Below are 15,447 nucleotides of genomic sequence, written 5' to 3' on the forward strand. Positions count from 1 at the left end.
TGAAGGTGGCGTCGAGGAGGGCCGGCGGTGGGGCGGCGCAGGTCGCCGGCGTGAGAGCATGCTCCGGCGGGCGACGAACCGGTGCGGCGGCGGATATGAGGAGCGGTGGTGAAGGTGGCGTCCAGGAGGGCCGGTGGTGGGGCGGCGCAGGTCGCCGGCGTGAGAGCATGCTTCGGCGGGCGGCACGTGTGGCGCGGCGGCCGGTCGGACGGACGACGGCAGCAGGCGAAGAGAGAAACGGGAGAGGAGAGGGAGGCGTTTGGGCGGACAGCCGGCAGCGCCGGCGACGCGTGGTGTAGGCGAGGCCCAGCGGCGGCGGACGACGCCAGATCGGGCGCCTGGCGCTCCGGAGGAGAAGATGATATTAATTGGGAGGCAGATCGAGTGTGCCTGGAGCAGAGGAATTAGCGGGATAAACAACTCGCCAACGTGATTCGGGTGGAATCAATCCGGCACGCGGAGCGCTAGGAGAATTGGCAGATCGCGGCGTTTGCTCGGCAGAACATCTGATCTAAGCCGTTGATTTGGATGGCAGACCATTTGCGTAATATGGACAGTAGGATATGTTTAATTTGATTTGATCGGAGGGTCCTGCTTATCCCGTGTACAGTTTGTTGTGTGGCTTTAGAGGAATTTATGTTTGCTCTTTTAATAATAGTATAGATATAGCAGTAAACGCATGGCTGTGAGCCATTTGGCGCGAAATATGGCAGGCGGGGCCCGCTATTAGGCTTGACATGGCACCAAAACCTCATCTAACATCATCTGCCCGGAACGTTAAGTTAACTCCGTGCTGGTCAACTGGTGTCGCCGTGTCAGTGAAATGTTTAAGCAGCACACTCGAACACGAAGTACCATTCATCTACCCAGCCAATATTGTTGTGATGCTACTGTAGTAATTAGTGATACTTCTGTTATCTTTTCTTTCACCAGTAGAAAACAGGGTTTTGGTCCAGGCCAGATAAGAGTATCAATCCCGGTTCTGTTATGAACCGGAACCAATGGGTGCATCAGACCCGGTTTGTAAGGCCAGGGCGCCGGCCGGGCCAGGGCAGGCACCAATCAGGGGCGCGGCCCCCTTTAGTCCCGATTCGTGTCTGAAACCGGGACCAAAGGTTGGCTTTTTTTTAGAAAAGGAGGATGACCCCCGGCCTCTGCATCTGGGCGATGCATAGGGCCACTTTATTAATTATTCTCACAAGACCTTATAAAGTCATACAACAGTAAGACTAAAGCCGTCGTCTGAGCAACAAACTGTCGCCACACCTATCCAGTTGATGAAGGGGCGCAGATAGTCTGGGCCTAATACCAAACAGACATCACAGCCAAGCCTAACTTCTAAGACCTGAAATCCCAACCTAGCCACTTGCCGGGTCTGGGGCACACACTGGTCCGACGTGCTCTCAGAGGCCGCCGCCGCCAACTGCCACCGCTCCATCTTCAGAACTGTACTGATGCATCAACCTTGCTCGGTCTAGCTATCGTCAACGCCACCACAGCGCCCAACGGCACCTCCTCCCTGCGCGCAAACAGCTGAGCACGTCGCGGTCGCCACTGATACACCTCAGCGCCATGCTGTCAAGTACCACCAGCCGACACAATGAAGTTCTAGGAAGATCTGCCGTGCGTAGCACCTGCCGACCAGGCTTTGCCCGACTGTGTCCCTCGGCGGCGGCGAGGGGGAGGGAGGGTGGAGGGGGCTGGCGGCAGAGGACGCTAGGGTTCCCCCGAGTCGCTTCAGAGAGGGACGCCCCAAAGGTTTGCCTTTAGTCCCAGTTTTAGACACAAACCGGGACTGAAGTTTTGCCTATATATATCCACGCCCCCCATCTCCTCTGTTTTTTGGGCGTGGAAGGGTGGGAGCTTTGTGCTACTCTGTTTTCACCTCCCATGCACATGTGGTGTTTGATGAAATGCCCGAACCATACTTAAGCTTTCTTCTCTTCAATACATTTTCTTCAAGATTTGTCTAGATTTGGTGGTGCATCAACTACACGAGTGTTCTAAAAGGTTAGCAACTTCATCGTTTCATCTCTCACTGCTAGTGTAGCTCATTTCAAATACTCTAGAAGCATAGTGGTTTGTGGATTTTAGTGGAAAAGTGTATGTGATAGCTTTTTTGATTTAGATGCACAATTTAAGCTGAAATTAACTTGTCTGCACGTACGCACAACGCACGTACTGCCACTGCCAGTTTGCGACCGGCCAGCTCGCGTGGCGTGTGTCGTCAGGCCGCGACCGGAGGGTGACGACGCGACCAGGCACGCTGGCTGCCCTGAGCCGGAAGCAACGGAGCACACGGCCGGTGGTGGGTCGCTGGCCGGCCGCGCGAGACGCCAAGTCGCCGGTCCCCGCCGGCACGCACCAAACCGAGAGCTCTAATCTGTCGGAGCCTACGAACTCTGCCAGGTCCGAACTTGCATCGTCAACTGCCAAGACAAGATCACCCTGGGCCGTTAGATTTCCTGCACTCATCACTTCATCAGTCACCCTGGGCCCCTCTGCAAACGAGTAGACAACGACAACAGTCTCTCCGTATGAGCGCTGATCGGGATGGGCACCTAGCTCGGGATGAAGTTTCACCGCGTATGTACATATGTACTGGAACTCACGCGCGCTATGTTGAAGCACACGATACTTCTCGCTGGCGCCCCGCGGCTACTTCAAACTTTGCGACAGCGAAGGGAACACATATATCTCGTGAAATCATCCTGGATAGTACAGGTATATAAAAATGGCTATCTGCGAAACAACATGTGCTTGGATAGTTAGGAGAGCGGTGGTATCCCCAGTCCACCAAGTTTCAAGTACTAGACTTGACATTGATGCTCCCATAATTCTGGATTTATTTCAGGCTTCCGGCGATATTTGTTCAGTGGGAGGACACATCCCCGTCGACTGCGAGACGCCTGTGGTGACTTTGTAAAATCTTAAAATGCTATGCCGGCTCAGTCGTGCTCATAGGGATAGGGTGTGTGTGCGTGCGTTCGTAGAGGATGAGTGTATGCTCGTGTATATGAGCGACTCCAATTGTATTGTGTCAAAGAAAATAACATGTCTATCATTTTCTCCCTTTTGCAGGCAATAAACATGTCAATCTAATTCTACTTGAAACATAAACACAAATGTGTGTTCACTTATACGAGCGAGGGATTAAGCTTCACAAACACCTCGTAGCTCGATGAATGCAAGTCTAGGACTCTAGAGAAAAACTGTGATTTTAGAAAAAGAACGCACTAGTATCGAGTAACCAACGCGCAATTAAAATTTGCAAAAGTGGTTGGAAATTCAACCAAAAGGCAGCCATCCTTTTCACCTTTTCGCCCTTTTTCCCTTCCAGAAATCAATCCTTTTTACCTGCTCCCTCGCATCGCTTCAAAGCCAAGCGAACCAACCCGTATCACGCCCCAACGGCCACGCCACCGCCAAGGCCAAGCCAAACCGCGCGCGCGCGCGGCCTCGCCTCCCCTCCCCTCCCGCACGGCCGCATAGATCCAATGCCGTTCGCGCCAGCGCCAATGGCGACTCCCGTTCGCACGCGCCGCTAGGCCCGAGCCCGCGCGCCTGCGGTGGTGTCGGCCATGGCGTCGCCGCGCCGGAATGCCTCCCATGGGGCGGCGGTGGGGAGGGAGGCGGCGCGGTCGGACTCGTCGCCGACGTACACCCCCGCGACGCCCCGGTCGCGGTTCGCGGCGGAGTTCTCGCCCGAGGCGTTCGACGAGCCGGGGGCCGGGGAGGCGCCGTCGGCCAAGGAGAGCGTCACGGCCACCGTCCGCTTCCGGCCGCTCAGGTTTGCTTCGCCTGCGCCGTCACAGTGTACGTGGTTTGGTTGGGCTTTCGATTCGGGCAATGCGGAGTGACTCCGGTGGTGGTTTTGTTTGTGTGTGTGTGTGTGTGGAAGCTCGCGGGAGATTCGGCAGGGGGAGGAGATCGCGTGGTACGCGGATGGCGAGACCATCGTGCGGAGCGAGCACAATCCCAACATCGCTTATGCCTACGGTATGTAAGCCGAGTGATTGATTTTGAGACTCACTGAATTTGAAGTGTTGGAGAATGAGTGGATTGCTTGCGGGCCCGAAGTAGTAACAGGCTAACAATTGCTTCCTTTTGAACAAATGGCACGGTTCTGGTCTTCGGCACATATGCTGGAGAGCCTGGAGTAACAGTGTAACACAATCAATAGATTATTTCTTCAGCACAATTGATATATAATTGTGTAGGCAGACTATTCAATGGAATGATCAAATCAAACGTTTCTTCTTGAAGTCGCTACTGAAGCGCATTCATAAGCAACAGCAAAGTTCTGTTTTCAATTTCAAATTTCTTTTCCAAGTGGCTAATGGGAAGTTTACAACCAGATCGTGTGTTTGGACCAACTACGACAACACAACAGGTATATGATGTTGCGGCTCAACATGTTGTCGGTGGCGCCATGCAAGGAATAAATGGTACTGATCATGTATACTCTTGTTCCTCTGCTTTCTGTCTTGTAAAGAATTCTCGTCGGGCTACATATTGGTGTTCTCTTGGTAATTTGTTAAATGTTGCACTAGTTTATCTGAATGCAAAATTGTTTTGGGGTATTTACGAACATCACTGTAGTCTGTCAGGTTGAATTCAATAAATTACTGATTCATGTGAAAGTTCATTTATTCATATTAGTCTTAAGTGGTGAAATTAGGATGCCATCACACAATTACTGCTCTCAATTGCTGGGGAGGAATGACAAACTTCCCTTTTGTTTTTACTGTCACTCTGTCAGGTACAATATTTGCATATGGGGTTACAAGCAGTGGGAAGACACATACGATGCATGTACGTACATTTGTAGCAAGAAACTTGTTTTAGATACTGTCGTTCCTCAAAAAGTCATGGAATCCCAGTCTTGTGCTTGGGCAATTCTATGCAGTCCGAATTGTTTGAGATACACCTCTTGCTGAGATGTAGAGTTTGTTCTTCTAATCATCAGATGTGTAACATAGCAATTTGTTTTCAGTTCTCATTATAACTAGTGATAATAACCATTTATGCCCTTTTCTCTATACAAACATTAAACTATAATGTGTATACGCCAAACTTTTTTGATTTCTTCACATACACTTGCGCTATAAGCAGGGAGATCAAAGATCCCCAGGGATTATACCTTTGGCCGTGAAAGATGCGTTTGGCATAATACAAGAGGTATTACTCGAATCCATACCCTATGATGATTCGACCAAATCATTGTGAGTGAATTGCAGAAAACATCGACATTGAAGGCTAGCGTTGTAGATACCACACTTCTACAGTTTTGTGCCAAAAATCACTAATTCTGAGCCTAATTTTCTGCAAAAAACACTAGTTGACGGCTTAGACCATTTTAAGCATGATTATGACAGATGGGACCTTCATTTGCCGACGTGGCGTACCGGTTCGTGATGGACGGCGTTAGAATGGGTCTTTTTACAAAAAAACTCCTCCCCTCCCTACCAAAATCTCTTCTCCTCCCTGAAAAAATGGGGATCGAGGTTTCCAGCACACCATCGCCCTCCCCTCCACTGACGTCGTCGTCGTGCTGTACCGCCGCCGCGGCCTGGCCCAAGGTGCTTCCGCCTCCTTCTTGCCGAGCACCCTCGTGGCCGTCCTGTCGTCGTCGCGTACATCGGGATGGACAGCCTCCGCTTCGTGTCTGTGGGCGGCGTAGATCCGCCCTCCAGCGGCTGCCGCGGATCCCTTCCATGGCGACGTAGACCCGACGGCGAGATAAATCCTCCCTCCCACGGCAGACTTGTTCCACGGGAATAGGGTGGCGCGCATGCTGCCGCAGCACCCCGTGAGCGTGCCCACCTCCGGTGTGGCGCCGGGGCCGACGAGGAAGATCTCGCGACCGAGCAATGTGGAGCTCGAGTGTGCTGGCGTGCGCGCCAGCAGCAGCTCCACTGCGTCGGCCTTGCCGCGTGCAGCAACAGCTCCAGCGCGCCAGCCCTGTGCCGGCCGGGCCACGAGCAACAGCAGCTCCATGAGATGTTGCGAGAGATGACACGAGCAGCAGCAACGCCGGCGTTTGGCCAGGCCGCGAGCAGCAGCTGCTGCGCCGGCGCTTGGCCGGGCCACGAGTAGTTTTGGGGCTGATTGCTTTTTTTGTTTTTGAATGAAGGTTGTCCCTGCAATACTACGGGGACTGTTTTGTAAATCCCAATAATCCCTCATATAACGATGTCTAACTTGAACCGCTATGCCACGTCATTGTTTGTGGGACCCAGCTGTCATAATCATGCTCAAAACGGTCTAAGTCATCAACTAGTGTTTTTTGCAAAAAATTAAGCTCGGAATTAGTGGTTTTTGGCATAAAACTGTAGAAGTGTGGTTTCTGCAACCCTAGCCTTCAATGTCGATGTTTTCTGCAATTCACTCAATCATTGTATTGATTTGGTTTTACTTTGTAGACCCTGAATCGGGAGTTTCTTCTTCGTGTATCATACTTGGAAATTTATAACGAGGTTGGTTGTTCCCAATTCTGCATTTCATTGTGCAGCCTTGATAAATTTAATTCTAGTCAGCACCTAGGTTGGTTTGTACTCTCTGATTGTTTTCATAACACCGGCAGCTAACCAGTGTTTCTATGTCACAGTAAAATGTAACAAACTTCAGTTTAGATAACCTTAAAGCGATGGGCATGAACGTCACACATGTAAATGCAGTTTTTTTCCTGGGTTCTTAACACAGTATTTACTTTGCTTCTTGCTTATGGCTTAACCTGGAATAGAAACATGCTAATAGTACTATGAAGCATGTGAAACAGGTTTGCTAATGATATACACAAATCATAGTAGTTGCACCGGTATTAGCGTAGTTATGCACTGATCAGTAATGCTAAGTCTCATTTAGGCCCAACGGTGATCATTAAGCTAAGATGAGGATGAAGCTCAACTTTCAGTGTCCTATAGGCTATAATCTGGACCCCTTTATTTATTATCTATCCAACCGCTGAAGAGTAAATTACAAAAAGAGAAAACCAACATAACCATGTCGTCCGGATCCTAAGTGAAACTATAATCCATTTTTGTAAAAATAACTTTTGCAAGTTACCAATAAAGAGTAGTTCCTGAAAGATGGGAATTGGTTGATGCAAGTGTAAAACTTACCTTTTTATGCCTACCTGGTTTTCTTACTTTTTTGCACGTACCCTGGGGAGTTGCACATTTATGATCTAGGAATGTGGTTTTCTGAAATCATTTCTCCATAATATTTATTTTGAACTGAGTGACTCATTCTGAACAGTCAACTAAATGTGCATTTTTCTATAATAATTTCTATCTTGTATTAATTGGGAGCCTCACCCTTTATAGGTTGTGAACGATCTCCTAAATCCTACAGGGAAGAATTTACGAATTAGGGAGGATCTTCAGGTTTGAAACATCTCTTTTTTAAGTAACAGGAGTCTCTATCACACAATCTGTGTACTTTTCTAGTTAACTAGTCGTAAATTTTAAAAGTTACTGAGATAATTCTTCTGAAATATTTTTTTACTGCTTCTAAAAGTTAATTTAACTAACTGAACACTGAACTTTCTTGAGGACTATTACTGGCCGATTGTCTCCATATAGTGTTGTCCATGGTACACAAGAATGCAGGTTGCTAATTGTTGGTCTAAGTACAGGTCATCGTTTTCCTACTCAAACATTTAAGTTAATTTAGACCACAAATTCGTGTACTTCCTGGAGTGTTTTTTCCCAACATATGAAAACTGCTTGATGGAGGATGCAAGAACATGATGGCATTATTTTGAAATCTTATAACATGGACAATCACACATAAAATGCTAATTGCTTACGGCATATGCAGCATGTGCATGACTCTCTTGAACTATATCACCATATTTTCTTGATTATAGTTCATTCTCACAGGGAACATTTGTTGAGGGCATAAAGGAAGAAGTAGTGTTATCTCCTACCCATGTTTTGTCCCTTATTGCAGCCGGAGAAGGTTCCTTTTATTTATTTTGTTGTTTCTTTGATGTACCTTTACCAGCAAGGTTGTATGAAGAATATCAGGATATCACTATGAGTCGACAGTAGTTATGAGGATAATTCTTATCTAATTGTCTTCCGTTAATATGCCTGGAACAAACTATCATGTAACGATGTTAAATTTTGTATAAAAGTAAATCTGATGATACTTCATAAGGGAACACGGCCATTTGGATATTTCTTTCTAGCTACTGTAGAATACCTGTGGATTGCTGATATAGCACATCTGCACATGTCTAGTTCGCCATATATCAACACATCCACAGAAGAATGAGTATATTTTATATATACGGATTGCAAACATGTCACTTGTTCATTTTATATTTTGGATAAACAGTATATGTTGCCTTGACTTACTAGATGGTATCCCAAATAATTTACTGCAAACATATAATCCAGGTTGATTGAAAAATGCACTATGATAAACACACAAATTGCACTTGTTGGTATACGGCTCCTCGGACTTTGTTAGTTACTGCTGTTCTTAGATTGAAATGCACATGTGGAACAATGTACTTATGACTTTACTGTGTTCTATTTTTTTTCAGAGCATAGGCATGTTGGGTCCACTAACTTTAATCTTCTAAGTAGCCGAAGCCACACAATTTTCACACTGGTAATACAAGTGATTTCTTTATGTTCATAAACTAATGATTCTGCAGTTGGCATGTCAAAGAATGTGCGCTCCGTGCAAACCTTCTTCAATGTAATTTTGTGATATTTTTGTCATAATATGTGTAGTTACATGGAAGTCTTTTAACATATTTTCATTCAGCATACATCTTCTATAACTTTTCAATTTATTGTTTCACACAGACAGTAGAGAGCAGCCCCTTCTGTGAGTCTAATGAAGGAGAAACGGTTACTTTTTCGCAGCTGGTGAGATGCCCCCCCCCCCCCTCCGGTTCACAATCACTCTCATTACTCTAATTAATTGTACATATCTATATGCACGCTCCATATGCACTTGTGTCCATTTATTGCAGCATCTGAACATTATGTGCATTCATGCACCCAAAACATAATCATTTCTTAGTTTTGTCACTCATTTGCAGAACCTCATCGATCTGGCAGGTTCAGAGAGTTCAAGGGCTGAAACAACAGGAGCACGCCGGAAGGAAGGGTCTTATATCAATAAAAGTCTGCTGACTCTTGGAACGGTGGGCCTCAGTCCTGTAATCACAATTTGATGACAAGAATCTTTCCTAATATAGAGCTATAAACATGTTATGCTCATAATACTAAAATTCTATAAACTTATATATGTTGTTGCCTGCGCATTGTATGTGTAGACCGTGGCTTTGGGAGTTTATAACCTAAACCCTGTCTATGCTCCCAATGCCACAGCTCTGCATCCCTGATGTCGGTTAGTTATTTCACTTTCTAGAGGCATTTGTAAGCAAATTAGAAAGGGTTCAATGTGCACAGTGTATTAGTAACAACATCACGGAAAAACAAGACAATTTATTAAAAATTTAGCAGAACCACTATTATTCCATTCCATGTGTATTTATTTATTTATTGTTTATAATTTTTCCTAGTGATTTAGGGCAGAAGCTGGTTAAGTCATGAGGATTAGTTGTACTTTCTTAGTTTCTTATCTAAAATAATTTTTTGTGGATATTCCAGGTGATATCAAAACTGACTGACGGAAAAGCTACTCATGTTCCATTCCGGAACTCAAAATTAACACGTTTGCTGCAGTCATCCTTGAGTGGCCAAGGACGTGTGTCTGTGAGTTCTTCAGGATACTGCTTAAAAGTTATATTCTTTCATTTTTGGAATGGCAATCATTTGTGTATTGATTTTGTGCAGCTGATTTGCACGGTTACTCCAGCATCGAGCAACTCTGAAGAAACTCATAACACGTTAAAATTTGCCCACCGATCAAAGCACATTGAGATCCAAGCATTACAAAACAAGGTGGACATGCTTGCTTAACAGATTCTCCGCCTTATGTGTTTATCTCTGACTTCTTTTGTAACTGTATTCATGGTTTTCAGATTATTGATGAGAAATCTCTAATAAAGAAGTACCAAAGTGAAATTCGTCAACTAAGGGAAGAGCTAGAACAACTGAAAAGAGGGATCTTTACTGCCACTCCTTTGAAAGATGTCACAGAAGATAATATCATTCTTTGGAAACAGAAGGTGATACTTTTTTTATTGTCTCATTTAATGCTTTATGGATTTGTTGTCTTTCACTTTATTTATCATGCTTGAAGGAAATATTTCGGTGCATCACTGATGGATTCTAAGTTCGTAACTACTTATTCATCACATGAAAAGCTAGAAGATGGTAATGTCAAGCTTCAATCTAGACTGGAACAAGAAGAAGAAGCCAAAGCTGCTTTGCTTGGCAGGATACAGCGTCTAACAAAACTAATCCTGGTTTCCACCAGAGCAACCCAGACTACTAGATCATCTCAACATCCTGGCACAAGGCGCAGACATTCTTTTGGTGAAGGAGAGGTTTGAATATTCAGATAATGTTACAAAATGATATAATTCAATCAGCTTGCATTTATCTTTTACCATGATGTCTTTTTCATTAGTTCTAATGCCTTTATTTTTCTAAAGTTTGTCTGCTAAAATTGCAGCTGGCATATCTCCCGCATAGAAGGCGAGATATTATCATGAATAACTATAGAAATGAGCTGGTTATGCCGATGGAAGGATTTGGTGAAGCACTTGAAATGTCTCCTAAGGAGGAGAAGCAAAGTCGTAAAGGGCTCCTTAACTGGTTCAAACTTCGGGTACACAAATCAGATACTTTTTAATTAACTGTATTTCAACATTATATTTAGCATGGTGAACAGTTGTGTTTTCCTTCTGATATTACATGTCAGAACCCAACTTATATCAAGCCATATGGCCTCATAAGAATGGTTATTTTAGACAATGTGGTGTATAGATGTAGTGCATCACAACATGATGTGCATGGCCGTATATGCGTCATCTCAGATTCCGTGAGAAACTTTTTAGTATGGATAAGGTTATGTTTTTTTTCAGAGCCAAGCCAGAACGAATGACCCATCTGCTTTGTCAGAGTTCTCGTTCACTCTGATCTTTATATTTTAATAACTGTATGCAGAAGCGTGATAGTGGTTCTGCTACCCTGGCATGTTCTGATGGTGGTAATTCTAGTTTGATCAAATCATTCACTGCTCCTCCAAAACGCCTGGAGGATGGGATTAGTTTTCTATCAGAACAGAGGACGTGGAATTCTATGCTGGATGAGAATGTACCAGCTGATTTTTTGAGTGTTGATCTTGGAATTCCTTCTGACAGCTCTCCTGTAGAAGAAATACTGTCCGTACAAAGTGTGAGCACATTTTCCCTTTGTTTGCATTCCATTTAGACAAACAAAATGGGTTGCATTTCTAAATACAAAACGAAAAAGTAGGAGAAAAACAGAAGATGAACTTTAGCAGACTGGAATCAAAGCAAGTAACTGATATAAGTAGTCTAGTGCAAGCGTGCGTAGATAGCCTAAAAAGCATGTTATCGTTTCACATAATCTGCTCTATTGTATGGCTCAGGTCACCAGAAAAAGTGAAATCTTAGATGATGTTGATCTACTGAGGGAGCAGTTAAAGATTTCGTCAGGGGAGGCTGTGCTCCACGCAAACGTTGTAAAGCACCTCACAGAGGAAGCTGGAATAAGCGGAATAAACAAACAGATTGAGGTAAACCTCTCCCTGGTACACTTTTCGCTATTTTATTAGCACACTTGTTCTTCAAAATTGTGCCTTTGTCTGAAGATGGAAAAGATGGCCAATGATGAGATTAAATGCAAGCGGCAGATAGTATCTTTGGAAAATCAGAATGTTCATTCAGTGGTAGACAGTCAAGAAAAGCTTGACACTTCAGAACTTTCACCGGTAATGTTTATGTGCACTATATGCGGTTTTGACCTTGATCTTTTGATATGCATACATAACAGACTATTTCATTGTCTTCAGTATTACGATAAGATACTTAAGCAACTCAATGAGAAGGCCTTTCAACTTGAGGTATGGAGGCGTTCTACTGAACCTTTCCTCTTTTATTCTCTTCTTAATACAAATGTGACCAGTTTTTCTGCATGTTATGAATACTGTTTGATGAAGCTCAACCCTCTCTCGAACTGAGCTATTTCAGCTTTTTATCAGAAAAATGGAATGAGCACTAAAGCTAAGGTATTTGAAACTAAAATTTGCAATTGTCAGGTACAAAACGGTCCACATTAGCATATACTCCAAAAGAGGGGACACATACATGAAAACCAAAGCATTCTGAATTTCTGTAGTAAAACCATGCTGAATCCATTGCGTTTTGAATTGGTTAGTATTGTTGGGAAGGAGCACTGAAACTAGAAATTTTGATGCAGTGATTCCAAATTTCCTGTTATGTACTGATGTTTTCTCACCCAAAATTGTACTTCCTTCACAAGAGAGCACCCCTTTGTTTACCCAAGTTGGCCTGCTATATGCTCATCCTCTCTTATTGAACTGTATGGCTGGTAACAAAAAAGTTTGTATGTTGAATGAATATTGTTGAATGTGCCGCTATAGTTACTTTCTTTCAGTTATTGCAAGGTCATTTTCTGTATGTACTGCAGGTGAAAACAGCAGATAACAGGATACTGGAAGACCAGCTAGAGAAAAAGGTTATATTTGATTATATGTTTAGAAATAAGCGCAAAAGTTTGTAACTTACAAGTTTTCTTTATCAGGCAAGCGAATGTGAAGAGTTGCAAGAAACGGTTGTTTACTTGAAAGAACATATCGTCCAAGCTCTTCAAATTGACGAGTTTTTACCAGAAAGAGTCAGATTGCAGCAGCAAACAGGCATCGACCATGACGTTGGATCACAAGTTCATAATGATAATCCGTTATCCAGTGCTGTATCTGAAAAGCCACTGGAAAACACATCACAGGTTTGCCTTTTCTCTACACTCTGGTCCATCATCCTTTCGTTCAGATGCAAGTCCAATTTTCCTATCCTCTGAAGTCTGAAGTGAAGCCTATGTAGCCCGGTGCTTGGCACATATATCCTGTTTGTCGTGCATCTCATGATAAGATTGGTCTAGATGACATTATACCTTTTGCCCTTGCCTGTCACGATAACGAACGTACACTTGCCATGTATTTAATTATTGCTAATTAGTAATACAGTTTTCAGTTTTCTTCAAATCCATTATAATCCTGAAATTAGTGCTTCCATATAGGGCATTGGAGAATTAGCCTGTCGTGAATGTCGCTCTTCCATTCATCTAATTTGGCACATTACCTCTTTTTAGTTTATATATGCGTTACTCATATAGCTACTTTATCTGATTGGGCTACCCAAATTTTGGTGTTCTTATGTTACTTGCATTGCTCTCCAGTCAGAGATCGATGAACTGAAGTAGAGACTGTGCGAACTCGCTGAAGCCAAAGTTCAGCTAGAGGTCCGTAACCAGGAACTTCTGGAGGAAAGCACGTACGCCAAGGGCCTGGCCTCAGCCGCGGGTGTCGAACTGCGAGCGCTTTCTGAAGAAGTCACCAAACTCGTGAAGCAGAAGGAGAAGCTCGCCAGCGAGTTGGAGTCAGCGAGAAACTCGACTCCACGAAGAGCAAGCCATAGCCCGAGGGCAGCTCGAAAGGGCAGCCACGTCGAACGACACGAGCCAGGTGGTAAAAGAGACGCGAACTCAAGCAGCCAGAGGGAGCAAGCTCTGGAGGCCATGCTCGCGGAGAAGGAGCAGAGAGAAGCTGAACTCGAGAAGAAAATCGAGGAGTCGAAGCAGAAGGAGGCGTTCCTGGAGGGCGAGCTCGCGAACATATGGACCCTGGTGGCGAAACTGAGGAAGGCCGAGGGAAACTGCGAAGATGTCATACACGATTTGATCGTGGATCATGAGCCATGACCCTCGAGATTGTGAATTGATGATGGTAGAAATAGTCCTCTGTACAGTATATCTGATCATACGATCTTCGGTACGTGTACGTGTGTTGTGCTTGCAGGTTGTGGGTTTTTTGTGTGTATAAGAGAACTACACCCCCGATGTGAACGAGTGTTTGCTGTCTGTATATTTGTGGAACATTCATTTGTAGTGAGAATCAGTGGGTGGTGCAGGTCCTGTGCGACTATGCCTATGCTGTGATGACAATGCCACTGGCCTGATTGGTTAATGTAATTTTTGGTTATTGGCAATTGGCAATATAGCACTCCCTCCGTCCCATAATATAAGAGCGCTTTTGACACTAGTTCGTCGAATGTGGTTATATGTTGAGTGTTACGGCTTACAATCAACTTGAAGCATGTGAGTATATCTGCAGTGTATTGTGTTGATCCTCATTTTCTCAGGACCGCTCGCAACTAGAGTATCTTGTTTACTGTTCATCGCAGAGAAGCATACGCGACCCTGTTTCCTTTGCCGAACATATTTCTGGTTATCGTGTGGCCACGGTGCGAGCTATCTCTCCCTGGTCGTCGGCCGAACTGGCGCCGCAGCTGGCCGTTCGTGGCGATCGTGCTCGAACAGTAAAAGCGGCAGCGACGGCTCCCCTCCCATCGGTGAGGTCAGGTCAGATCACAGGGACCGCAGACTTCTTCCTCCTGTGCAGTGCAAGGCAGGCAGGCAGGCACCGGCCAGGTCGTGGAAAGAAGGCGCAGAGCAACTTTACAAGCGCGTCTGGACAAGCCATCCTCGCCGCGCCACGCCGAAAGTCTCGCTTTCGGATGTCGCGCTTACGTGCCGCCGCTGCGGTTCGTTGACGCCGCAGCCGCATGCGTGCGTGGCGAAGCGACATTGCCCTGTGACATCAACGTGCTAGAGCAGAAGTGGCAGCTTGCAAGTCAAGCCTGGTGCATGCAGTGACTAGCTCCGTTCTCCTGTTTTTTCATGGGGACGCAAACAGTGCGTGAAAGTGGAACATGCCGCAGGGCCGCGGTTTTCAAACTTAGCCTGCAGTGCCGTGCGCGTTTTTTGTGTGCGTGTGTGTGTGGAGGAGTTTCGTGGAGTGCAAGTTTGCAAGTTATTTGCTCTGGCTTTGGACTGGTCCGTCTCAGAGCAGCTGCGGGGGTCAGGCTTGGCGGAACTGAAACGCAAAATCGCCTACACAAAACTGCGGAGGCTCTGCTGATCTAGCCGTGTAACATGTTCCTTGTACTGTTTCTCGCGGGCTCGCATATACTACGTCCATGCACGGCATGCACCCCGTAAAAGTTGGTGGGCCGCGCGGCGTCGAACGTGGGTCGTCGCGTGCATGTGCGTCCGGCGACCCCCTCACTCACTATCAGGGCAGGCCACCAAATGATTGCCGCAAATTAACGGAGCAAAGTATGCGTCTGTACACTACAATAATACACTCTCAAGTGGTACGTACCAACGGGAATCAGATCGTAACCGCCTTTTTCACGTACCATAGTTGGTGATTAGTGTGCGTGTAGACGGCGTAATGAGTGCACGA

At 45.5% G+C, this 15,447-nt stretch overlaps 1 protein-coding gene across 2 annotated transcripts; it reads left to right on the plus strand.

The window, feature by feature from the left end:
- The first annotated feature begins 3,399 nt into the window (after window positions 1-3,399).
- On the plus strand, window positions 3,400-14,195 carry LOC123165378 (kinesin-like protein KIN-7D, chloroplastic). 2 transcript variants are annotated; one of them, XM_044583015.1, is made up of 23 exons: window positions 3,401-3,790; window positions 3,902-3,999; window positions 4,359-4,448; window positions 4,763-4,815; window positions 5,116-5,181; window positions 6,426-6,479; window positions 7,329-7,388; window positions 7,887-7,965; window positions 8,558-8,625; window positions 8,826-8,888; window positions 9,065-9,169; window positions 9,639-9,743; window positions 9,825-9,932; window positions 10,013-10,159; window positions 10,298-10,480; window positions 10,609-10,764; window positions 11,103-11,333; window positions 11,551-11,697; window positions 11,773-11,892; window positions 11,974-12,024; window positions 12,612-12,659; window positions 12,726-12,929; window positions 13,380-14,195. In XM_044583015.1, the coding sequence occupies exons 1-23, from the start codon at window positions 3,582-3,584 to the stop codon at window positions 13,401-13,403; spliced, it is 2,469 nt and encodes an 822-aa protein (XP_044438950.1). In that variant the 5' UTR covers window positions 3,401-3,581; the 3' UTR covers window positions 13,404-14,195. The 2 variants fall into 2 exon arrangements, with proteins under 2 accessions (XP_044438951.1, XP_044438950.1); XM_044583016.1 differs by lacking the exons at window positions 12,612-12,659; window positions 12,726-12,929; window positions 13,380-14,195 and adding an exon at window positions 12,381-12,540 and having other exon boundaries at window positions 3,400-3,790.
- Window positions 14,196-15,447: the final 1,252 nt, after the last annotated feature.

The sequence above is a fragment of the Triticum aestivum genome, chromosome 7D (genome assembly GCF_018294505.1).
Source record: "Triticum aestivum cultivar Chinese Spring chromosome 7D, IWGSC CS RefSeq v2.1, whole genome shotgun sequence".
Lineage (NCBI taxonomy): Eukaryota > Viridiplantae > Streptophyta > Magnoliopsida > Poales > Poaceae > Triticum > Triticum aestivum.

Coding starts and splice junctions, on each gene's coding strand:
- LOC123165378 (XM_044583015.1), top strand. CDS start 3,582: ATGGCGTCGCCGCGCCGGAATGCCTCCCATGGGGCGGCGGTGGGGAGG. Junction 4,449..4,762: donor CGCCATGCAAGGAATAAATG/GTACTGATCATG, acceptor TCACTCTGTCAG/GTACAATATTTGCATATGGG. Junction 8,626..8,825: donor GCCACACAATTTTCACACTG/GTAATACAAGTG, acceptor TGTTTCACACAG/ACAGTAGAGAGCAGCCCCTT.